This window comes from Callorhinchus milii, unplaced genomic scaffold (assembly GCF_018977255.1).
Source record: "Callorhinchus milii isolate IMCB2004 unplaced genomic scaffold, IMCB_Cmil_1.0 Scaffold3, whole genome shotgun sequence".
Lineage (NCBI taxonomy): Eukaryota > Metazoa > Chordata > Chondrichthyes > Chimaeriformes > Callorhinchidae > Callorhinchus > Callorhinchus milii.
The window spans coordinates 65,760,458-65,786,981 of NW_024704744.1; the positions used below are offsets into that span (position 1 = coordinate 65,760,458).

At 39.0% G+C, this 26,524-nt stretch overlaps 1 protein-coding gene across 8 annotated transcripts in view; it reads right to left on the reverse strand.

Annotated features, from left to right (window-relative positions):
* The window catches only part of LOC103175763 (protein quaking), a 264,429-nt gene that overhangs the window by 141,215 nt on the left and 96,690 nt on the right, over positions 1-26,524 (reverse strand). For all 8 annotated transcript variants that reach the window (XM_007889193.2, XM_042333046.1, XM_007888979.2 and 5 more), the window contains exon 3: positions 10,784-10,900. In XM_007889193.2, coding sequence (XP_007887384.1) covers positions 10,784-10,900 — 117 coding nt within the window. The remainder of the gene's footprint in view (positions 1-10,783; positions 10,901-26,524) is intronic.

Here is a 26,524-nt window from a genome sequence, read left to right on the forward strand (position 1 = left end):
TTGTGTTCTTGAGGTTAAGGTTTCAAAGTACTTACATAATCATGAGGAGGAGTCAGAGAAGGAGATCATTTGCCCCTTTTCTCAATGCAAATGTTGATGCTGCATGAGGACCCAGTGGTGTTTGGCAGTAATGCTTCCAAGTTGAGGAGCCTGCTAACATGCCCTTTTTTACTTCACCTACAAGATGATGTAGGGTTTAATAGCTGAAATCAGCAGGCTACTTAACACGTAGGCATCAATGCCACACCTGACATGGGTCCTTGTGCAGCAACCACATACGCAGTGCCAACAGGGGTTATTTCTTTACAATTAGCAAACTCCCACTTGTCTGGAATGGAGTGCCAATGTGGAATTTGATTTTTGTTAGATTGATTAGATATACTATCCATTGCTTCCTACTTCTGGATCAGGGATTCTGATGCTCATTGACTGTGCCAAATGACTGGTGCCAAATGACAGCAGAAACAATTGCTTCCAGATGCAGACAAGGATTTATGGAAACTCTGGCAGAATTTAGATCTAGCTGGAAATGTTACGGCAACTGTGATAGGAAAGCTTCCCACGTTTTTATCTGAGAAGTCAGAAAAAAAATCCAGACAAACCACCCTAAGTATGCATAAAGGTCTATAAATTGTAAGATACAAAATACATTGTACAACAACAAATTACATTTATACAGCACCTTTCATGTTGGGAGGACGTTCCGAGGCGCTGGACAGTAAACAACAAAATTACATAGGTATAGCGCCGTTCACATCAGGAGGACCAAGGCCCTGGACAATCAGTGTTTCAGATCCGAGCTGGAAGTCGGGATCAGGGAGGGTGAAGGGCAGGGGCTGGAAGGAGGGTGACCGAAGGCACTGTAGAAGAGGAGGGTCTTGAGACAGGTTTTGAAGGAGGCAAGGGAAGGAGTGAGGTGGAGGGACTGCAGGATGGAGTTCCAGAGGGTGGGGACAGAGTGGCAGTAAAGGGTATGCATCCGAACTGGAGGCTGGAATCAAGAGGAGGAGAAGGGGATGGAGAAGGGAAGATGACTGAAGGCGCAGTCTAAGATGAAGGTCTTGAGATGGGCCTTGAAGGAGGCAAAGCTCCAGGATGGAGTTCCAAATGGTGGGGGCAGAAACGCTGAAGCCCAACCTCGAATGATGGAGCGGGTTGGGCAGAGTACATGAAGCACACCAGTGCCCACCGAGTGGAACGAGTGAATAAGTTGGTAAAGTTTTAGTGTGTTGCAGAGATAGGGAGAAGCAAGACTATGAGGGCTTTAAAGGTGAGGACAAGGTTCTTGAACTCGATCCTCTGGGGGATGGGAAACCAGGGTGATTGGGTCACTGAGCTTAGCGTGAGAGAGGACTTGAGCTGCAGAGTTCTAAATAATCTGTAGCTTGTGGAGGGAAGTGTTTGGAAGTCCAGCGAGCAGGGAGTTGGCACAGTCAAACCTGGACATATTGGAAGCATGGATGAGGATCTCTGCAGCCTGAGGGGAGAGGTAGTGGTGGAGGTGGGCAATGTTGCAAAGATGGGGAAGGTAGAACAGGTCATGGATGTGGGAATTAAAAGACAGTTGAGGTTCGAACAAGACACGAAGGATGCGTATTGGCTCGGTGAGATGGAGAGTGCATCCACGAATAGTGAGTCTGTCAGCACCTGAGGTGAGGTAATGAATGTAATGAAGTTTTGTACTTTATTCCAGATTATCCATTTATGATGAGAAGAATTAACAGATGACTATCTAACAAAAAATGTCACTGTCAGTGTTTTTTACAATGCATGAAAATAATCAGTCTCACCCACATATTATACTGCCCAATGAAATTACATCACTGAATCCTGCTGCCTAACTGAATTTTACAGAGAGCATCGCAAACAGATTCAACATGCCACAATGAAGAGGATTCCCCATCAGCCAGTCTGGCGCGACCATACTTCAAGAAGCAAATTGGCTGCCAGCCATGTGCTTTTTTTAAAATTAATAGCCATCAAGTATGTGAAACTAATTAAAATAACCAACTAAAGTAGCTCGATATAGATTTATAATGCATTTTACTGTCCCTCCTAACAAGAAGGTCAACATTTACTGAAACCTAACCCAAGACATTGAATAAAAGTTGCAAATTATAGTTATTAAAAGCTAACACTGGCTAAACAAAATATAGGTTTGTGACCTACCCTAGATTCAGTTTCCAATTTAGTAATTCTGATCCAAGTCGCATATTCTCGATTACTCTTCACTTTTAACAGCAATAAACCCAATGAACCAATTAATTAACAAAAAAATACATTTAGACTATATTTCTTCCATATCATTTTACTTCATTTGATAATGCGCTTCCATGCAGCAGCAATCTTGTAGCAGACAAGCCACAAGTAAGGGTTTGTCTGCCTAACAAGGTATAAATTACTACATAAAAGACAAATTTCTAAACATGTGCAGCAATTTTCTCTTCTAAATTTAGAGTTATTTCATACACAAGATCACCTGTCCAGCCGCCTACCATATAATCTAAGGTCTACAAGCCTCACCAACTCATGGGAAATCCTTTGACAAATAGCAATAATACACTTTCTGAAGAACATCTCTCATTTTCCAAGTTATGGCTCAGTATGGGGAGAAGTTCCAGTCCCCTGCAATGCTCATTCTGATTTTAAACACAGAATAGTTACCAAATTGATGGTAGTTTATGCATATAGACCATTAACTTAACTTTCTGGAATTCTATACTTCCATTGAATGGAGCAGCAGATTGCAACCATCAACAATTAAACTACCGGCACATGATTTACAGGAGGGTATTAACGTTTTTTTAATTCCACTTTTAATTATTTCCTTTTAAGCATTGGTAGCATTTATGATCAAATGAATAATAATCACTTATGTACGCAAGAGCAACCAATATCTATGCAAGTGTAACCCAGTAGATAGTAAAAGAAGTTAAAAAGCTTCAGGAGGGAAGAAAATTGGTGTGCTAAAACAATTAACAATTCACTGAATGTCAACAGCAGTTGATTGTTCATCCTCGATTCTCTTTTCTTTCCCATTTTGTTTCCTTTCTGCAACAATGACCTCCTCCCCCTTTCAGTCAACCCTGTCCACTCTTCCTAATGACTCCACCATACATTCATCACATTCCTGTAGATTTCATGTTCTCAGGACACGCAAACCATGTCTTCTTTCAAGAGAACAATTGATGAATTACTGAATAATAACTACCTCCATACCCTTTGGTGGGTCAACAATTTTATTTTGCAAATCTATCTACTTAAATTTGATAACTCCTCCTTTCCAACATTCTTGGCATCACCTCAAATATAGCACTTACATCAACTCCAAGAAGTTCACTTTCTTCCCTTCAATAGATCAAGCCCTATGATTACCATAGTACAATAGCATAGCAATAGGTCAAGACCATTCAGTCATCCATCAAGTTTTTTCCATCATTTTATCAGATTGCAGCAGATTTTTCAATTCCAAGCATCTATCCAAGATATAAATACTCCTCACCAACCAAAGCATTTCCCCCTTAGAAAATACACATTTTTCTTTCCTTATTTGCAATCAGATCGCTGTTGCACTCTTTTTCATTGTCTATTTTATCAGGGCTTATTACCCCTCTGACCTTTTCTCTATTCTTCCTCCTATGTCCAAACAAGCCACGCAATACACTTTTTCTTCTCTTGGTGCTGAAATTGAGACCCAAAGTACTATTTCCTATTCTAATCTATTAATATCCATGCCTCAAGATGATGGACCTTCTTGCCTTCATGAAATCCTTACTTCCTTCTACAATGATATAGCTTCAAAAATGCAAACTTGTTCATCCAACCATTGTTTTTTTTATCTTTTCTCTCTTTCACCTTGACCTTGGTTTCTCCCCAAAAATCATCCAACATAATGTATTCTCAAATGGATTTATTTAATAAAAAAACAAATGTCCAGAATACAAGAATCATCTTTAATTCAACAGAAAACAAACACTGAATTTTGCTTCAAATATTAAATTAGGAGTAATTTGCTCAATTGCCATAACCATGAATTCAGATCTTCGCCTGCAGAATATATGTAGTAGGTGGTTGCAATACAAGGTCATCTGTCCCTGCAAAAATTTATTCATTGCCGAAAAACATATCCAGTCAAACACCAAGGGCACAAGCAGCAGAGGCTGAAGGACATGGACTGCTATGCTTCAATGTTCAACTTTTCGCAACCTCCATAGCTGATCTTGAATCATAGACCTTCTGGCTTTTACATTTTTGAAATAATTCCAAAGACATGACATTTTAATTTACTTAATTTTTTCTAGCCTTGAGTTTTAAAACTAATTTTGCTTCCTCTGAACAACAGCAATTCATGACCATGGCTTTCCCATTGTAAAACACACTTTGTAAGTTCATATTACATACAGCATTTCCCTTTGGTAATGACAGTCCCTTCATATTTACATCTTGCAGTAATTGAACTAAAAATGACAAATTATCACCATTTAAACCCATGGTTGCACAAATTATTCAGACTACCTCATACATTACTGAAGGTCCAAGTCAGGTCTTGCTCAGCTTTTAGTGCTAACAGCAACTTTAATTTGTAAAAGTGGTGGCAGCATTATAAATCGGTTCACAGGTTAACAAAAATTCTATTTGTTAACAATTTGAAAAGGTCACATTTGGATTGTTTCTACCAAGGCAGCTAATACTATCCCAATGACGTGACACACCACAATATTAATTATAATCTTGTAGCAGCTGTTGGTGTGGGGCTTTACATCATTAATCAAGAATGACTATGCTAACTTCCATATGCCACATAACAGGTACCTGCAAAAATTAGTGCCCATTTTTTAACTTCTCAAAGAAGCAGAGCATTTTGTGAAGACTGATTGCTTCATGCTCCTTCTAATCCTTTGACTGCAATTCTATAAAACAAATATGGTCAGCAGGCTGTTCTGCATCACCATTCGTACCACCGAGATAATGTTATTCTTTAACATTACTGTTGTGGTTGTAGCCCAGAATATTCAGATAACTTTAATGCATGAAACAGACTCCAATTTAATCCAAAAACAAAACATTCAGCGTATTTTGTATCAGATATACTGAAACAAGTATTGTGTAAAACTTCAGTTTGATAATTTAATGTAAAATATGAAGAACTTTTTTTTAAATCACACCACAGTATAATTTTGTTTTTTTGGAATGATCTCAAGGATACACAGATAAGAACATGCTGATGTGAGACTATGTAGATTGCTTCCTTCTGACATTTCACAGTACTATTCTCTCCGTCCAATAAAAGCCAATTTTCAAATTAAATTCCAATGGACAAATCCATTCAAATGGATTCTAATTGAAGCAGCGTCACTTACATGTTGAACCACAAAATTTCCGTCCCTTCTACCCACATAAGCCTGTGCTTCTATGCAAAATAGTCACACCAAAACTGTTTAAAGTGGTTAGTCACCACTGAGTTCACAAGACTATATGGGTGAACAGAATCATATGGGCTTACGGAACATGATTGTAATTGATGTGGAAATAAGTGCAATAAAAGCTATATAGCTCACTTCCAGATTTGTCAAGCCATAAAGATCAAGTAACCTGATCTGTCCCTTTTATTAGCCTACATACAAATCAAAATTTATTTCAATAACATGCACATTGTGAAATGGTTTCAGGCAGTATTTTTTAAAATAGGTATAATTTTAAACTTACTACTTTTAAAAGGCAGGTTAAATGCAACCAGTTGGGGGAAACTTTTATGTAAATTGCCAAATTGTTAAAAACTAACCAAGGTTGCAACCCTGAACAGATAATAAGAAACTTAATGTTACATTATCTATAGCCTTTCTTGTTCCTCGATTATGGTTTAATCTCTACATACAAACAGATAATGCAAATAGATGAACAGATAATGCAAACAATACTATCGGTTAACTTTACTATGCAAAAACACCACCGGTGCTGCTCGTGTAAGAATTTGACACCATGTTCCCTAAGTGACCCTCCCTCGTTTAGCTCATTCAGGGCACATCCTCAGCTCTTCACCAGATGAGTCAAATAATTAAAACCAAACAGCTTCTTCAACAGTTCAGAGGGAAAACAAAATTATTAAACTAGGCACAACAGAGCATGATGAAGGTCTAACTTGGTGTCTGTATCTAGAAAGCCCAGGGTTGACTACTGCATTAATCAAACACAATGGTACTTTGGCCCTTCTGCATATCAAATTCACTTTCCTTCACAACCTATTTTCAACATAATGACCAAGAAAGCAGCATCACCATTGTGTTTTTGGGGGATAAACTTTTTCTCAATCCATAATAAGCAGCAATAACACATCTGGAAAGTTCCCGAAGTACAACATCACCTGCCTAATGTATCCAAATGTTACAATTCTCTCGCCATAGAGATATTGGACATAGAGATATTGGACAGCAGAGAAGAAAGCCATTTGCCCTATCGTGTTTAATATATGGCCAAAATGTGTTAGGAGAAGGGAAAAAGGCATTAGAAAACTTATTCCAATCTCACATGCTCTGGTCCTCTGACCATTGCTGCACTTTTCTCTCAGTTACACTCTTTTTTTGACCACTTTAGTAATTTCCTTTTTACATACTTCTAAGTGCTCTGAGACGCTACCCTGCGTGGAGGGTACTATGTAAGTCACTCTTGCCCTCACTTTTCCTTTTTGTATTAATGAATCTTCTGTATGCCTCGGAATTTGCCTTTGCCTGTTTCAACCCCAGCTCTTCATTACTTTCCAGGTTTGAGAAGCTCCCTTGCCCCATCTACTACCAGAGGCAGTGTAGAAGAAAGAAATGAGAATGATCCCCAATGTTAGAAGAATGAACGATGAGCAACAATTAGACATGATAGGGCTCTTCAATCTTGAAAGAAGACAACCCAGGGAGACCTCATAGAGATTGAAAAAGTAAATCAACAACAATACTGTTGATGCACCAAAACAGTAGAACAAGAGGACATAGATTTAAAGCTGCAAAGGGTAATTTTGGGACAGATACTAGGACTTTTCCCTTTACCCAGAGGGTAATTAATGACTGGAACAGGTTGCCAGGAAGGATACTGATGCCAGGACACTGACATCATTTAAAAAGCAGCTTGATGCTGTGAGAAACCTAATTAATATACAGTATTAGACAATTAAGATACAGCACAGTCCAGGCACATTCTGCCAAATAAACTTGGTGTTGGCTGCATAAAATCCTGAATTGTAAACAGGAAAATCCTGTTTAATTGATTCATGGATTCAGTTCACAATTAGGTCCTTGCAGGCAGTTAGGCTCCCTAGCACCTAACGTCCAACTGAGTAGAAATGTGGGCATTGTGAACCTCAAAGAAAGGATAATTAGAATACTGGAAATGTCTCTCAAATGTGGCAAAAAGGTCTGGACAACATCACGTATAATATTTCAAGCATGAGATGATCCATCAATCTATTTTGCTAAGATTGAGCGCACACTTCTAGAAGCTGCCCAACTTCAGACAACAGTGCAAAGTGAGTCACTGTGAGGATGCAGCTGAAAGCCAAGGATAAATGGATTGGAACTGAACTAGTGTGAACTACAACGTCTGTAGGCTGGGTCTACATAACCCTCAGCAAGTTATCTTTGAAAAGCTGTGCCTATCTCTTAATTAGCTAAAATCTGACTTTTCTGGTGCATTAAGATAATGCTGCTGCTGCTTAATAAGAGCTAGAACTGAAGGTGTGGCAAAATGGGGTTATTATACACCCTCAAAGTAGTAGAGTATCATCCAAGTGTGAATTTCTTAAGGGGTGATGCGCCCAGGTGATAACTTCTCCCATCTCTTTCCACTTCAAAGGTGATTCATATAGTAATTCTATTTGTACATCGGGATTCCGTGACTGAAAAAAATGTTTATTGCTACTACAACAAATGTGCATGGAAAAAAATTGCATTGCCAGTGCAGACACTAGTCAAATGATTCCCTGTACAAATAGCACAAGTCAATTTTCAGTTTTATTAAAACTACAGTTTTTATAGGGGCATTAGGTGTTATTAGTATTGATATTGGTATCACCATTATTTATCAAAGAGCAATTCACAAGAGTGCAATAAAATCAAATAGATTCTACTGTATTACAATCTTGCAATATTCAGGGGCATTACATGTGTGGAATAGTCCATTTATAACACATGCTTACAATATAAAATTCCTCCTCAAACTTGGAACATGGTACTCATCACCATATCTGTTTTCACTTGCTTGAAAATATCTGGCCTAATATTTACACAAGATATGTATGGCTCTCTCCTGGTCACCATGTTGAAAATAGGCAGGGAAGAAAGGTGAATTCGTTAAGCATCTTTGCAATCAAAAAGGAAATTGGTCTCCACTGTTTGCTTTGTAACTCAATTTAAGACAAAATAATAATACTAATAAAATGTTCATCGCTACAAAGAATATATATATATATACACACACACTTATGACATTTTGATACAATGAATAAACATTTAAAAATAAAAATAAAATTATGATTTTGGTCTTGATATAGAGACAAGTATTTGGAACTGAATTCCTGGTTTATATAAAGACATTTAAATCCTCAGTTAAGAAAACTTTGTCAACACTTTCTTAAAGGTGAATGTCCTCATTTATATATTTTTTAAATGTTATAGTAGCATAATTAAAAGAAACTAAATGTTAAAATATTTGTTAGAAATCCACAATATTGTTAGTTTTCTCACTTATAGATAAAAGTATCATTTGCTTGTTCTGCAATAAGTTACCTCTATTTATACAACACATATTATCTCCCTGAAAAAAATATTTCAACCAAGCCATGGTAATAATATGATCTTGGGTCATAATCAGATTAATCTAGTTTAAATATATGTAAATGAGCAACATAGCTGATATACAAGCTTGTATGAGAATATATTTAGTGTGTCAGCCTGGTTCAGTTGGTAACACTATCACCTGAGTCTGAAGGTTGTGGGATCAAGCCCCAGGTTGGGACATGAAAGCCAGTCCAAGCTGACACTCCAAATGCAGAGTTATGGTTCTGTTGCATTTTCAGCAATGCCATCCTTCAAATGAGTCATTAAACCGCGATTCCATTTGCCTGTTCAGGTGAACATTAAAGACTGCATAATGGAATTTGGAAAGAGAAGGGAGTTTTTCAGGGATTCGAAGGACGTCCTCCCGACGTGAAAGGCGCTTTACAAATGTAACTTTGTTGCGGTTGTTGTTTTCCTGATGTCAACCTGGTCAACAATCCCCCAAACAAAACTAGTCACTCACTCTATTGCTGTTTGTGGGACATTGCTGTTCACCCACAAAATACAGTCACACCACTTTACAGTATAACCTGCTTTGATGTGACAAAGTGCTGTATCAAATGCAAAGATTATTATCTTACGTTACTTTGTGAATTATTCTACAGTATTCCTTTCATTCACACCTCTGCTTAGATTATTGAATATCTCATATTTGAGGTTATCGTTGCATAATATTTTTTTCTCCTCTTCAAGGTTACTTTTTGCACAAAACAGACAGCAAGTCAAACTTGAACAATGCACATAAAAAGTTTACCAGAAGTATCATAGTAATGTTATTAATAAAATGTGCTGTGTATTGATTCCAGCAAAGGAATTGTACCTCTGACCGTAACTGCATCAATAAGCTAAAGCAATGTTTTAAATCTTTCATTCTTTCTTTCATTAAATCTGAATTCTGCATTGCAAGTCCATCGACAAAGAGCTTCTTTAACTGTTTAAGTGGTTTGTCCTTTATCTGCATATCAAGTATAACTTTACTCTGGTTCCCATTCTGGACCCATCCAGGAATTCGGATCATGCGACACACCGTGTTTCACATATCATTCTAACATAAGCAAAAGATTTAGTACGGTCAATTAAACAATATTAGATACTAACATTTACTATGACATATGAAATAGAACTATGACTTTCTCTTTTGAAGTAATAAATTATCTTCTAAAATTAAATAATGTGCTTGAAAAAAATCATAATAAACGGTGTATGATTTGGATGAATTGAATTAGAAATGCAGCTGCGTGGGTTTAAGGGTTCTTTTTAGTCAGCTGGGTCAGCTGTTTAAGAGTATACTAAGAACATATGTATGCCACCTACACATAGAAATTTCCGTGGGAATAGAATTTGCACTCTTTTGCTGGAGGGAGGCACCCTGATTACCTATTTTCAGTAAGTATCAGGAACAAGTTAGAAAGCCTTGGGGCCAGAGTGTACATAGGAGTACTGTGAGAGTTTAACTAGCTAAAACAGCGCCGTCGCTTGCCACTGAGAGCATTGTCTGACAAGGTTCCCGGTACTTGTCCCTCTGCCTTGCCACATCTATCAATCTTTAAGTCCCAAATCTTCGCCCTCACCTTTGGTCATCTCCCCCTGCCCCATTACTCAGCACCCAAGCCCAGCGCTCAGTAGAGCAATCCAGTGACTAGCCACAGTGGCATTAAGTCTTAACTGATTTTGTTTGCTCACGTTTGAGCCTTTTGACACTAGACAAAATGCTGTGCTGCAGATTGTCCTGCCAAAAGTTCTGGAGAGACCACTGACAGGTTGTTTCAGCTCATTTAATTTACATGAATGTTAAGTAAAGTAGATACAAAGCCCATGGGCAAAAACCTTCAAGCCATCTGATAAAATATACCTTTCAGACTGCAGTTAACGGAGAGCCATGCTAGAAACAAAGTTTACACTCTTACACAAGGCACAAGAGAAATCCTAGATCAAAATCATCCAGTTCGCTACTTTAGACTCACCTTTTTCTTGTCCCTCATTGAGCCCTTTCCTCGGACCATGATTTTGCATCCAGTCTCTGCTTCCAGCTGTTTTGCCGTTAGCCCCCTGGGTCCAAGGATTCGTCCAACAAAATTGAACTAAAAGGAACAAAATCAAAAGAGTATTTAGTATCTTGTTGAAAATATACAGTAAAATCCAGCAAGTAAGTGGTCTACATTTTTGTGGTAAAGCTTGATATCTTTTGATAGTTGATAAATTCACTTTTTATTAAGCAATCACAGTAAGTATTTTTGCTCAGGTACAGGATTCTGCAAATTGTTAGAAATTCATGATTCACATACGAGGTGGATATGGGTAGGATATATTAAGCTAATTGGCCAATATTTTATTTGAAAGGTATCACACAACTGCAATAATTGTAATTGTCTAATTTATTTAGGCCCCTTCAAACTTGTGTTTCAGTACAGAACATTGACGCATTTAAACAAAAATATGAAGGGAATAGAGGAGTATAGGAGAGGGCAATATGAAGGGTGTGGGCTTATGAGGAGTATAAGCACCAGCACAGACTAGTTGGGCCAAATGGCCTGTTTCCATGCCTTATCATTCTATGTCATCATTTTGAAGACCTGGATCATGTCCCCCTCAATCTTCCTTCTTCTAATTAGTTTCCAGTAAAGTTAAAATAAATTAATAAGCTGTACATTTGCTTTTGTTAGCAAGTGCCAGCCGTAACTATGGCAATGCCTTCCACGTCAACCATAAACATTTTACAGTCTCAGGAGAACAAGAAAAAAAATCCATGGTGCGACACAGATGATTTTCTACCCCCTCTTTTTCCAAAAATAAAGCCTTATATAACAATCACCTCAACAAAGTAAACAAGCCTGAAAAACAGTATACTTGGGAAGGCAGAAGGATGGACCTTTAGTCAGTCTCCAAGGCTTCTGCTTCACAAAGTAGGATGAAGATCCACAACAGGAAACTGTAATTAACATCATTGGAGCCAATAGAACCACATTTTTAAAAAATATAGTGCTGCAATATGAAACAGCATACAAAGTGAAACCCAGTTGTACAGTTAGAAAGATATGCACAGGAATAAATCTGTCCTTTGCACAGTATTAATAGCCACCTCTTGTAGTTGTCTAATTTCCTCTGCATTTATGGCAGATTATAAGGAGTATACCTAGCCTATATTACATTTACAACGCCTTGAACGGATGGAGCAGAATTTGTTACCATATTCAAACAGCTTTCTTTTAAATACATAAAGCTGTGGAAGTGCATCACACAATCTTGAGCATTGCACATTTAAGCTCAATTGAACACTATGCAACAGAAAATACGTACACAGTGCAAAAGTCAAGCAGCACTTAAGATTTTGACAGAACATCCCTTTTGATGGTTGACTCTGCTTAAATGTCAGACCAGTTAATATTTTCAGAAAGTATCCTCTGCAGCAAACTCGTCCTTGTATGGATTTACACATTTTATTCTGGCATTCGAAGATAAAACCATACCAGTGACAACACTCTAATGAAAGGCCACAACCATTACAATTTGCTTTTAAATTTCATCATTCCTTGACAGCTTGGTATAGTAATAGGGCTGTTCTAAACTGGTTTCGAATCACTTTGACAAATGGCCTAAAACAACTTAAAAAGAACTCCTGATTTTCTTCATAAGGTTCAGGTTCAATTATCCCATGCTATAGGCTTCCATTCCTTCATAAAGTACATAATGGCATTAATATAGATGCACCATTACAAAACCAAACATCCATGCAAAGGGGCACATCTCATTATCATCAAAAAAACACAAAACTAGGGCTGGATAATGAGATATGACAATTAGAAATCATGCAATTGATGCATCAGGATTACATCAAAATATTGTGCAATGAAGTGAGATACAAGTATCTTCAATGTTCTAAATTGCTTAAAAAGGCATAAGACAAAGTTACTGGCTTTGTATTTCAAACTGTTTAGCAGCAAATGTTTATTGCTTTTCAGAGGTCTACAGAACTTTACCCTGGGGATTACATTAATGTACTATTCTTTACAATTTACTCATTTCCTGGAGAAATGGACCAGCTGATAGCAGTCCATTCCCATTAGTCTCAACTTCAAGAGGTTACAAGCCCTCCTTAAGCTATACAGTTAGCCTAAGAGGACAATTTCTGCCTTGCACCACAGAAACCACATCCACTGTAACATTTGAACGACTAAATTCAAACATCTGCACACACTGTATTTAATATATTCTTGTAGCTGAATATCCTTTCCTTCCAACATATTTATGGGTTCAGGTCCACAACCCTTCGTCAGAACTCGTCCCAGTTCTGACGCAGGGTCGTGGACCCGAAACGTTGACTCACTTTTCTTTCTACATAGACGCTGCCTGACCCACTGAGTGTTCCCAGTGAATTCTGTTTTTGTTTCAGATTTCCAGCATCTGCAGTATTTTGCATTTTGTTTATATTTAAGGCTGACCACCCCCTCCCCAAAAAAATTAAACAGCAAAACAATTTTTAAAAAATTAAGGAACTATATGGAGAGATACACAAAACCATATGGATATATTTAAACAAGTTTGAGGGTTTCTTTTGAAAACACAGATACCAGAAACGACATCCAGCATTTCACACATTTTGTGAATGCCAGGACATTAACATTTGAAGGCAGAAGTTCTAGATAGGTTCTTTAACAGGCTGGAGCACTAATAGAGACAAAACCAGGACATTTGCGAAGCTCTGATTTACATTTTGAAGGAGCCAATGCACACTTGGCAGGTTCTGATAGACTGGAAGAAAATAAGAACATAAGAAATGCTACACAACAAAAGACCAAGGTTCATCTAGTTAGCCTTGCACCTTGCTGGCAGTCACATGCACATATGTCCTGAACTACCTATGTACTATATCCCATATTGTTATTTCCTAAAAGAAAACTATCTAATCTGTATTTGAAAGTATCAACATTTCCTGCTTCAACTGTCTCCCTACGGAGCCTGTTCCACAGGTTCACTATTCGCTCACTGAAATAGCGTTCCCATAGATTCATTCTGAATTTACTCCCTTCAATTGTAGGCCATGTCCTCCGGTTTTACTATTCTGGACAAATTGAAACAGCCCATCATGAACTATATTGTCTAACCCCTTTAGAATCTTAACAGCAATCATGTCGCCTTTCAATCTTCTCTTTTTCAGCGTGAACATGCCCAATTTATTTAACCGCTCTTCATAGTCCAGTCCTTCCATTCCCTCAATCATTTTGGTTGCCCTCCTCTGTATCTTCTCGATTTCTCCAATATTCCTTTTTGTACTGCGGTGACGAGAACTAACACAGTACTCTAAGTATGGTCTCACCAATGATTTATACAGATTACCCCACTATTTCGACATGTTATTGATCTTTTGATACATTCCAACATCTAGTTTGCTTTACAATGACACAGATCATTGTTGGGCGAGCTTCCATTTATTGTCAATCAGGACCCCCAGATCCTTTTCATTTTCCATATATATTATTTTCCTTCCTTTCAAATAATAATCCCTTCATGGATTTGTTGTCCCCATGTGAAGTACTTTACATTTCTCCACATTGAATTTCATCTGCCACCGATCTGCCCAATTCCCAAGTATGTTCAAATCCTCCTGTAACCCATCTTGTTCAGCTTCACAATCTACCACCTTCATTAGCTTGGTGTCATCTGCAAACTTAGCCACTGTGCTTGTGACTCCTAGTTCCAGATCATTTATAAAAACATTAAACAAAAGTGGTCCCAAAACAGACCCTTGTGGAACTCCACTGGTAACATTTTCCCAGTCTAATGACATTCCCTGTACCACCACTCTCTGAGTTCTTCCAGTCAACCAATTGAGTATCCAATGTAATATACCTCCACTAATACCCACTTTTTTTTTTACTTTCACTTACCAGCCTCTCAAGAGGAACTGTATCAAAGGCCTTAATGAAATTCAGATATACAACATCCACACCTTGTCACACCGTCAAAGAAAACCAGTAAATTAGATTGGCAAGACCTTCCCTTTATGAACCCATATTGGCTATCATTTATGATTTTATTTCTGTCCTGATGCTCCATGATTTTATCCTTAATAAGAATCTCCATAATTTTACCCACAATAGATGTGAAACGTACTGGTTTGTAGTTTCCCAGGTCACTTTTGTTACCTTTCTTAAAAATGGGAAGATCCTTGGATGCAATTTATTCGGCCCCTGAGATTTATTTACCTTATGTTTACACAGCTGTTTGGCAACCATGCTGGCAATGATATGAATAGTGTTGCAACTTTTCTCCGTGATATCCTTGAGTTCTCTTTCCAGATCAGATAGGTTTCTCATCCCCTCCTTGGTAAAGACTGATGCAAAAAAATCGTATTTAGCACTAGTGCAGCATTATTTGTCATGCTGTCTCCTGAACCCACCTTCAGTGGCCCTATTCCATTGTTTGTTTTTCTTCTACTTTTAATGTAACTAAAAAAGTTTTGTTATTATCCTTCACATCTCTTGCCATGTTCAATTCAAAGCTTTTCTTTGCCATGCTGATGTTTTTTTTGCAGTCCTGGCATGCCTTCCAGTATTGAGTCCGACTTAATTCCGTGCCATTTTCTTTCATGGACTTAAATGCTTCTTTTACCTCTTTATGATTTGCTTTGTAGTCGCGTTCAACCAGGCAGGAGTGCCTTTAAGCTTGGTACCTTTGCTTCGCATGGGTACACATTGTTCCATTGCCTTCATAATCACCTCCTTGAAGGAACTCCATAGGTCCTCCACTTCCATTGCCATATTTAAATTTGCCAGGCCCACTCCGACTAGATTTCTGAAGCGCACAAAGTCAGTCCTCTTGAAATTTGGACATTTTGTTTGGATTTTTATAACCTCACCAACTCTTGTGTTGTCAAATGTGACTGCATTGTGATCGCTGTTGCTTAATGCTTCTCCCACCTTTATGTTGGAGATTTGGTTGTCCCTGTTGCTCATTATCAAATCCAAGATGTTATCTCCCCTTGTTGGCTCTTTTACAAACTGAGTCATAAAACAGTCTTCCGTTAACTCTAGAAACCCCTTCCCTATCTTACCAGTATACACATTATTATCACAATCAATTTTGGGTAAGTTAAAATCTCCAACCACTATGATTGGACCCTAACTAGTGGCCTTCCTTATCTCATCCCACAGTTCCAGATTGAGGCTTTCACTTTTGCTTGGGGGTCTATAGCAGACCCGCAGTAATAACTTACCTCTGTTACCATCTTTTAATTCTACCCAAAGTGATTCTGTGTCTGCCCTTCCCTTTTTTATATCCGCTCTCACTTGTGCCTCAATAACGGTGCTTATATATAGTGCCATAACACCTCCTCTTCTCCCAATATGATCCCTCTTAAATAGTTTATAATTTTCCAGATGCGTATCCCATTGATTGGATTCATTTCTCCATGTTTCCGTTATGTTAATGATGTGCAATCTATCACTCCCTACAAGGCCTTCCAGATCACGCATCTTGTTTGTCATTAATACAAGTATAGCTCCATTGTTTTTTGCCTTTCCCATTTACTTTAGAAGCATTTTTTGTTCCTTTTTCGCCAACTTTTGCAGTTAAACCCGTTACACTGGTATGTCTTAAGGTTTTCCCTAATTGGTTCAGATGCTCTCTTACATCTACTGTACCCACCCCTGTACCTAGGTTAAACACTTCCTAACTAAATTATCTATCCTACCTGCCAACACGTCCACCCCACTTTTGTTGGTGGAGCCCATCCGATCTGTATAGATGACCCCTATTCCAAAAGTGCCCCATTATTTGAAGAAACAAAAGCCTTACTCCCCACACCAATGCCTTCGCCATCCATTGGTCTGCTTAATTACCCTCTGTCTTTCCTCACTAGCATGTGGTATGGGTAGTATTTTGGAAAATACAACACTTGAAGTCTTTTCCTTTAGCTTCTTTCCTAATGCTCTAAATTTAGCATGAAGGATCTCTGGTCTACTACTATCTATGTTATTTCTTCCCACATGAACAACTACAAGTGGTTCCTCACCTGCTCCCTGAAGCATTTAGTCAACCCAAGGCATCAAATCCTTAACCCGAGCACCTGGTAGGCGACTTACCATTCTATTTTCTGGGTCTGGTTTGCACAGAAAGCAATCTGTGAACCGTATAGTCGAATCCCCTAACACAACTTGTCTGCAACTCTTTCTCTTCTTCCCTCCTTCCCTGGCAGGCTGCTGGATTGTCTCGGTGCAATGCGTTTCCCAGAAGCAGAAAGGTATCAGAGCTACCCTTGACAATTACTTTAACCACAACAAATGGAAAATTATTGGAATCTGGAATCAATTATGAAAGGCAAAATGATAAGTGCCTGCATGAAAATAATTTATGAAATGACAGCCAACAGAGCTTCAAGAGGGACAGATCTTGATCCAACAACCTCATACTTCCTTTTATTGAAATATATCCCAAATTAATAATTGGAAGCTATATGATGTAATGTGTCTGTATTTCCCAAAGTCTATGACAAAATACCACATGAGCGATTCCTTTATTAGTTAATATCAGTGGGTATCAAGGGTATGGATTTGGATTACTGATCTATTCCTTGTAGGTATAAGTGACTTGGATTTTCAGACTGAGTACAGGGTCATTCAATCTACAGATGACAGTATGTTTGGGGGGGAGGGGCTGTGGTTGGGATGACTTCAATCAGATAAAAGCCAAGATATAAGAGCTAGATAGGGTAAGCACCTTGTTTATTGGCACACTAAGTTGAAAACAGATAAAAGTAAAGTATCACATATGGGAAGTTACACAGGAAGGAAAATGTACATAAAAAGAAACTTGAATGTACAGAGCTGGAAAGACAATTGTAGTCAATATGCCATGTTCCAAAATACAAAAAAAACTCACTCAGACTTCAATATACTGGAAATTGCCAAGAAAAATCAGAGACTCTAAGGGGTGTTAGCTGACTCACTCACTCACCACATCCAAAGTGTGTCAGACAACAATAAATAGAACAGGGCAGGGCAAAGTGACTGAAGGCTTACCTGCTATTGGCTGTCTGGAGCAATAATCCTTGCATTTGATACTGCATGAAGCAAACTAGGTTGTGATCGAGGGAGTGGGGTTGCAGATTGCCGAGATAGGGTATTCCCATGGAGAGATTTTAAGACGAAAACAAGGATCTCAATATTGATCCATGGGGGACAGGAAGCCAATGTAGATGGGCAAGGATAGGGCTGATGGGCTTGTATTTTCAAAGAAGTTAAATTTATTGGCATCTTCCCTCTCAGCATAATGACAGATAATCTTTCAGAAAAACATTACAGACAAGCACAGAAACCCTAATACGTAGTCATTTACCTTTCACTGATAGGTGGTACATTCATAATCAATTCCACAACACAATTAATACCCTCCCTACTATTGTGTTAACAGAATTCAGAAAACCATTAGAATTTGTTACAATCTGTATAGCTATTCTCCACATAAATTCTCTGATTCACTATTTTCAATAGTGAAATTCACTATTTTCAATAGTCAAGTTCAATTTGAATTCAAATTACTTTTTATGCTGAGTGAGAAACAATTTTGCAAGGAGCTATCAAATGGACATTATTGATGACTACATTCTCCATAGATAAATGCCTTCATAGATAAATGCCTTCAGTAAGGTAACTATAAAATAAAAACAATAATCCTTGCATTTGATACTGCATCTTTCGCGTCAGGAAGACATCTCAAAGCACTTGACAGAAATCACAGTAAAGTGTATTTTGTAGGCAGCAATGTCCAACAAACAACTATGAAATGAATGGCCATTTTTTCATCTGGCCAGAACATCAGCAGAATCTGTTTTATGTTTTCAAATAGTGCAATGGGATCCTTAATGTCCACCTATACAGGCAGACGAGACCTCGGTTTATATTTTATTCAAAGGCTCCAGATGTGGTGCTTGAACCCACAACCTCTGATTCAAGAGGCGAGAGTGCAACAAACAGTCTCATTGATCTACTGGGCACCCCATTGTGTTGACATTTTAATGTGTTGTGCCGTGCAGTCATAGGATGCAGCATTTAAAACATGAGATTTGCATAAATGTTGATTTCATATATGATCAATTACAAATTCAAACCAATTCATTGATATGAATGAAGGAAAATTGAAATGATTTGTGGTGCATACAGACAGACACATCCCTTAGCAACTTGAAGCAAGAGGGGGAGAGATTACAAAATAAAACATTACTGTATATTTCACAATTGTATTGGTTTGGACAAATCTAAAAGCTTCTGAAAACTCTATTTGGAATTCTGCTAAGAAATCTGGATTATAAAAATAAAAGATTTTCCTCACTCTAGTTCATCCACAATAAAAATTCTACTTTGAATCTTTAAGACAATCCACCTCCTTAGCTGCCAAAGTACAACAACAACAAAGTTACATTTGTATAGCGCCTTTCACATTGGGAGACGTCCCAAGGCCCTGGACAGAGTTTCAGACTCAAGCGGGGGTCAGGATTGGAGAGGGTGGAGGGCAGGGAGATCGAAAGCACGGTCGAAGAGGAGGGTCTTGAGATGGGTCTTGAAGGAGGCAAGGGAGGGGGCGAGGTGAAGGGACTGCGGGATGGAGTTCCAGAGTGTGGAGGCAGAGTGGCAGAAGGCATGTCCACCAATAATGGGGTGAGCGAGGCAGGGGGACGTGAAGCAGGCCAGAGCCTGCTGAATGGAGGGAGGGAACTGGATGGTAGGGCTTTAGGAGGTGGTAGGGGGGGAGCAAGACCATGGAGGGCTTTGAAGGTAAGGACCAGGATCTTGAGCTGTGTGATGGGAAGCCAGTGGAGTTGGATGAGGATGGGGGTGATAGGCTCACAGAGCCTGATGTGGGAGAGGACACGGGCTGCAGAATTCTGGATGATCTGCAGCCTACGGAAGGAGGAATTGGGGAGGTCAAAAAGCAATGAGTTTGCATAGTCAAGTCTCGATGTAATGAAAGCATGTATGAGAGTTTCGACAGCCTGTGGAGTGAGACAGTAGCGGAGCAGGGCGATGTTGAGGAGGTGGGGGAAGGAAGAGCAGATCATGGCACAAATGTGGGGTAGAAAGGATAGTTGAGGGTCAAACAAGATGCCAAGGTTCTGGACTGGCTTAGTGAGGTGGAGTGTGCAACCATGGATGGTGATGCTGTCAGCGCTTGAGGTGTGGAGGCACTGACGGGAGCCAATCAGGAGAGCCTCGGCCTTGTTAACGTGCAACTGTAGAAAGTTAGCTCTCATCAGGACTTGATGTCTGACAGACATTCTGTCAGGATAGCAGTGGTCCTGGAGTCAAGGGGCGAGGCAGAGAGGTACAATTGGATGTCATCCACATACATGTGGAAGTTGACCCCATGTCTTCGGATTATATCACCAAGCATATAGATATTGAAGAGGAGGGGACCAAGGACAGAGCCCTGAGGAATGCCACACAATACAGTGCAGGGGCTAGAGGAGAAACCGTTTGTGGCGATGAAGTGAGAGGTACAATCTGAACCAGTCAAGGACAGAGCTGTGAAGGTTGAGATGAGAGGAGAGGTGGTGGATGAGGATAGAGTGGTCGACACCTAACATGTGCTTCCTTGGCTTGTACTCAAATAACAAAAGCGTGTTTACAATATTGTGTATTTGCCAGCCCATTAGAGGTCAATCCATTAACCTGGGGCCATGATCACAGTATGTCTTAATCCAGCAGTGGTCCAGGACTCATCCACTAACATGACACCACCTCGAAACCGTACCACGCAGTAACTTTCCCCTGGGAAGCTGCTACACATCATCTTTCATTTAGACCCTTGCAGACAAGACGTCTAATACGGTTACAGAAAGATTTGCAAAATTGCAATGCCAATGTTACACAGTAAATAAGTTTAGAAAAACTATTTCCCCAATGACTTTCCTGTTGTTTAAAGTCATGTATTCATTATATAAAAGTAAACATGTGGCATAATAATTCAATGACCCTACATATTAATCCTATCCTAGGTACTGTTTGGGTGTTATAAAAGTGGATTACTCCAAAAATTCTTTATGTTTAAATGAGGTATTCAGTTTACTTTAGTTGCTATAATTTAGAAATTCAATGTAGAATATACTAGTTGAAATATACCACTTAAAACGGATCACAAGGAAAGAGACAAATGGTCCAGTGAGCAAAAGCATCAAAGCTGCAAAACATGAGACTATGTATACCAGAAAGCTGCAGTTTCAAATCCTGACTGCTGTTAACTAATCTGTCAGGGCAGTGCTATAGTTGAGATGCTTCAATTGGGTTTGACTAAAATATCCCTGCTATTTAATTAACTGGTAACAATCATAAAAATAATAATCCTTGCATTTGATACAACTTGATTAAGTAATCTAAATGTCTCAAGATGTCTCAGAATTTTACTGTACAGGACTATTTTGCAGGTAAACACAGCTGCCAATATGTGCAAACGAACATGTGCTTTCCTTGGCTTGTACTCAAATAACAAAAGCATGTTTACAATATGTCGTATTTGCCAGCCCATTTGTCTCACAAAGCACCATGAAGAACCAACCGTATCTGGAGCATTGCTAGCCAGGGCACTGGCATACAATTCCCTTCTCTATTCAAATAGTGCCACAGGATCTTTAATGTCCATTTGAACAGACAGACCTAGCCAGGCCTTGGTTTAATGTCTGATGAACTGCACCTGATACATTGCAGCTCCTGGTGCACTTCACTGGAGTTTGGGCCTAGACTACGAACAGCTAACTTGCATATGTGAACAATGGCCAAGAGGGTCAGTAGCAGAGGGCACATTGTGCTCATTGAGAAGTACTCCAGTTAATGGCAAAAGAATAAGGTCATTTTTAGGATAGGAAAAAGGAGAAAATAAGGAACAAAAAAACGATCCATGACAAAATGCTCAAATGAATACCTCAGCTTGTTCAGTGTGCTTAAAATTTGAAAAGCTAATGTTATACGTTTGAGTATTGGCATGTTTGCTATTTATAATGTTAATAAAAGCTTACAGTTCATTCTCACTAATGTTTTGGAATTCAAACTGGAATGGGTGAGCTTGGTGTGAAAGATCACAACTGTGACACAATCTGTAGTTTCAGCAGGAACTGTCTAACAGAGCAAGGCTGAAATGCATAAATCAGCAAAGACCTGAATCAATCTGGCTGAGGCAAATGCAAACACACCTTTCAATTTCCAGTCAGTGAAATGGAACCACGTAGAAGTTACTCAGCACACAGCACTGCCAGCCCTCAAATCACACCTGACCCACATAGCAGGGGGTGAATGTTAGATTTATTTGCTTCTTCTCTGTTCTCACTGGAACTGCCAGAAAAGTAGCTATGATAATAGGATTTTCACCAAGGAATTGGAGACACATGGGTCATCACCCTACAAGGGTGAAAGATCCTTTTTTTATTTATAGATCAAAATTCCCTGCCAAAGAACATTAGTGCCCCAATCTAGAGACACCACAGCAACTAGTCTGGGTAGCTGTCAATTTCTTTTGTGCACAGATCTGCAATGGACTTAAATTTCACAGGCTGATGTAATGTAGAACAACTTCAAAAGCACTGTTCAAAGATTAGACCACAAGCATGACAGCAAATTTTGCTCTGCTAGATTCAAGTACCTCCCTTTGTTAATCTACTAGTTACCAGACGGTTACAGTGATTATTCGTGATAAAATGGTCTAGTATTAAAGGTCATATTATATAGCTTTATGCACACTTAAATAGAAATACAATATTTAAAAAGAATTATTCACATTACCAAAAAATCACGAGATGCAGAATTTAACAGGTACATTTATAAAGACTTCAAGCTAAAACAAAAATCTCCAAAATCTCTGCAATTTCTTACACATTTAATCTTCTTTAAAAAAAGAACATTAATTTCCCAAAGTTTGTTTTACCTTCCAAATAAATAAGTAAACTGCATGATGAAGTCAGGTCACAGCACCTCTTAGTTATAAACTTTAACAACCATTTCAGTTAAACTTGGACAACCATTTCAGTTAATGATTGTCATTCATTTCTACAGGTCATTTTGCTTTATATTTCTGGCATTACAGCTTGTAAGTAACTACAGATGTTGAAAAGCCACATGGGTGTTCTGGCCATCAATTCACCAGATAGAAGTGGTCATTCCTGTAGCTCAGTGGTTAGAGTACTTGCCTAGCAAGCGAGACACCTGAGTTCAATTCCAGGCAGGGCGAAACCTTGGGCAAGTTTCCTTACTCCATACGCCTAATAATAATCCCTCCAAAAAACAAAACAATAATAAATTGGTCATTTTCAATCCACGACTGTTTGTGAGACACTGCTGTGCGCAATTGGCTGCAGCGTTTCACCCACAAATATACAGTCAATTCACTTTACAGCATATCCCGTGAAGCATTTTGAGACGTCGAGAAGACATGAAAAGCACTATATCAAATGCAAGGATTATTATTATTATTCACTTCATGGCTTTGCAGTGCACAAATCGGCTGCCATGATCGACTGCAAAACAGAGACAGTACACTTTATAGTAAATGATCTGAAGAATTTGAAGGCATCCTATGTGAATGGAGATATATCAAATGCAACGATTATTTGTTTATTATTTATTATGACAAATTACTAACACAATCACAAAACCTTACTGACCATTTACATTGATCAGATTAACAGTTTAACAAGGAATTATTTCCAAATTTGCAAATGACACTAAGCTAGGAGGTGTTATAAAAAGGCCACCCAAAAAATATAAAGTCAGACAGATTACAACAACAACAAAATTACATTTATAGAGCGCCTTTCACGTCGGGAGGACGTCCCAAGCGCTGAACAGTCAGGTATCGGGGCCCGAGCATGGGGGAGGGGTGGTGTAGGGGTGAGGGAAGGCAGAGAGCTGGGAGGGAGACCAAAGGCACGGTCGAAGAGAAAGGTCTTGACACCGACCTTGAAGGAGGCAAAGGAGGAAACGAGGCAAAGGGACCGTGGGATGGAGTTCCAGAGTGTAGGGGCAGAGAGGCTGAAAGCCCGGCCACCGATGGTAGGGCGGGTCAGGCGGGAGATATGGAGCAGGCCGGAGCCTGATGAACGGAGGGAGCAGGCAGGTTGGTAGGGAGGTAGGAGGGGACAAGGCCATGGATGGCCTTAAAGGTGAGGACAAGGATCTTGAACTCGATCCTCCGGGGGATTAAATGAGTTGTCAATATTATGGCAGATGGGAGTTCAATACAATATAATGTAATCTATATTTATACAGCGCATTTCATGTCAGGAGGATATTCCAATGCACAGAATGCTGGATGGGCACCTGAGCTGGAACTGCAAGCTGAGGTGGGTGAAAAGTGGGAGTTGGTATGTTTGGAATGGAAGAATAGCAGTTGGGGAGTATGCTCTAAATGGGGAAATACTAGTAGATGAGCAGAGTGACATCTAAAATCTAACTCAAAGACACACAAAGCAGTCAATAAAACAAATGGGATGCTGGCATTTATTACAGTAACCTGATGCTCATCTGGTTACTAGTCATTTGGAGGACTGTGTTCAGTTTTGCACACCGAATTCTAGGGAGGTTACAGTAGCTCTGAAGGCTGACCAATAATAGTTCACTAGACCAACACCTTGGCTAAAGGGATGCAGCTATAATGAGAGGCTTGGTAGACTGATGTTATATTCCCTGGAGCAGATGTTAAGGGGTATTAAGTTGAGATACTTATAAAATAATGAAGGGAATGGATAGGCAAGATAGTGGACACCTCTTCCCCTTGGTGAAGGGATCCATTACAAGAGAGCAAAGCTGGAAAATCAGAACCAAGACAGTCAGAACTGAGGTCAGGAAGCATTTCTTCACAGAGAGTTGTTCAGCTGTGGAATGCTGTTCCAGAGAAAGCTACAGAGGCGAAATCAATAGAGATATTGAAGAGAGACCTAGTGATAGGGTGAGGTTTAAGGATTAATTAAAATCTGCGAAAATCTAAGAAACTAGTGGAACAGACTTGATGAGCTAAATGAGCTCCTACTGTTCCCATTTTCCAACATTTCCTATGAACTTCAAATAAGTGAAAGCACAAGGCACCTGGCTTCTGGGGCTGGAAGGCTGGATTCTGGCACAAAAAATGTTGTTGTCTTTAATCCTAATCGTTGAGGTAGATGTTAAAAGATCCCATGGCACTATTTTGAAGTAAAGCACAAGGTTCTCCTAGAGTTGTAGCCAAATATCACTCCCGATCCTAATTCACTGAAAAAACAATTTATTTGGTACTTCATCTCACTGTGTAGAATATTTTTGGTACAGTTTAGCTGCTGCTTGTGCCAAAACAACAACACTATAAAGTAAAAATCATGTGTGAAGCACCTTAAGGTATTTTGACGTGTCAAAGGCACTGAATCAAATATAATATCTATTATTAAATCCAACTGAGGTTCATTCAGCCTTTCATTCTTAACAGCTTGGTAAAACTTGCAGCACTAATTGGGGAGGGGTGGAAGGCAGCACTAACACTGGAAGGTGTTACTATGGTAAATTGTCAAGCAATACTCTTGGGACAATGCCAAGAAAATAAAACTTGAACAGCATCCATAAAAATATGTTAAAGCATTTGGGACCAATCTCATGAGGAATCCTTTTATTATATTATTATTGCAGAGCTAAAGTGTGTGTGCTGATATACATGAAGAATTTAAACTTTGGTTGGACCAAAAAGCCAAGCACAAGAATTTTGTCCTCAGGGCACCAAGTTTCAAAGAGCCAAGACCCTGACATCTGTCATGCTTTCTCCACTTTGAAGGCTTGTGCCCGGAGGACAAACTCTCATGTTCGGCTTTTGCTCTAACACAAGCATCTCCTTACATGACAGGCATCAACTCACACTAAACACAGACTGTGTGCAGTGGTGACATGACCAAGTTGGGTGAGAAACCTTCACAGATTCACACAATCAAAGGGTCATCACAGCCCTCAACACAGGCTTGAGTACTCAGAAGAGAAACTTCTACAGGAATTCAAACAAAGTAATTTACAAGCGTATTCATAGAATAATATTGCAGTACTTTAGAAAACATTCTGCAGCTTAACACATTTCTGTAAAATTCAGAAAAATTCATTTCTGTAAAATTCAGAAAAATGTCTGAAATATTAAGCACTTTTATAAAATGACAATACTTGAAAATTTAAATATACAATTATACAGCAAGTGGCAGTTTTTATACTTTCCAAAAGGTATAACTGAGCTAAAATTGAACTGCTCTTTTAAATACTATCATAGCTTAGTTGCAAAGGGCACACTGGGATGATCTGCGGCGAGGCTACGGGGATGAAAGCCATGAACTTGGAAATGGTTTATTTACAGGATTAAGTTACATTTCTATGAAGCTAAATGCCAACCCTGTTATTTCAGATGACAAACAAATTTTAAATTACTAAATGTATTGCATCACAAGTTACTGCCTGGCACATTTACTGATTGGACTATCATACCAGTTAAAATAGAAGCATTGTCTGGGTCACTACATGTCTTTCCAAATGTGTTTGACCTTAGCTGTCAAGTAATCTTGACAAGCCCATCAGCTGTTTTACTACAGGCACAATGCATTCTCTTCCTTTTTAAGTCCACTGCTGCCCACCACGAACCAGCAAAGCCCAGCCCAGCTGGTGGAAAATTATAAACCTGACTGTATATTTAGCTTCTCTTTCCTCATGCATCCCATCCATCCTACTGAT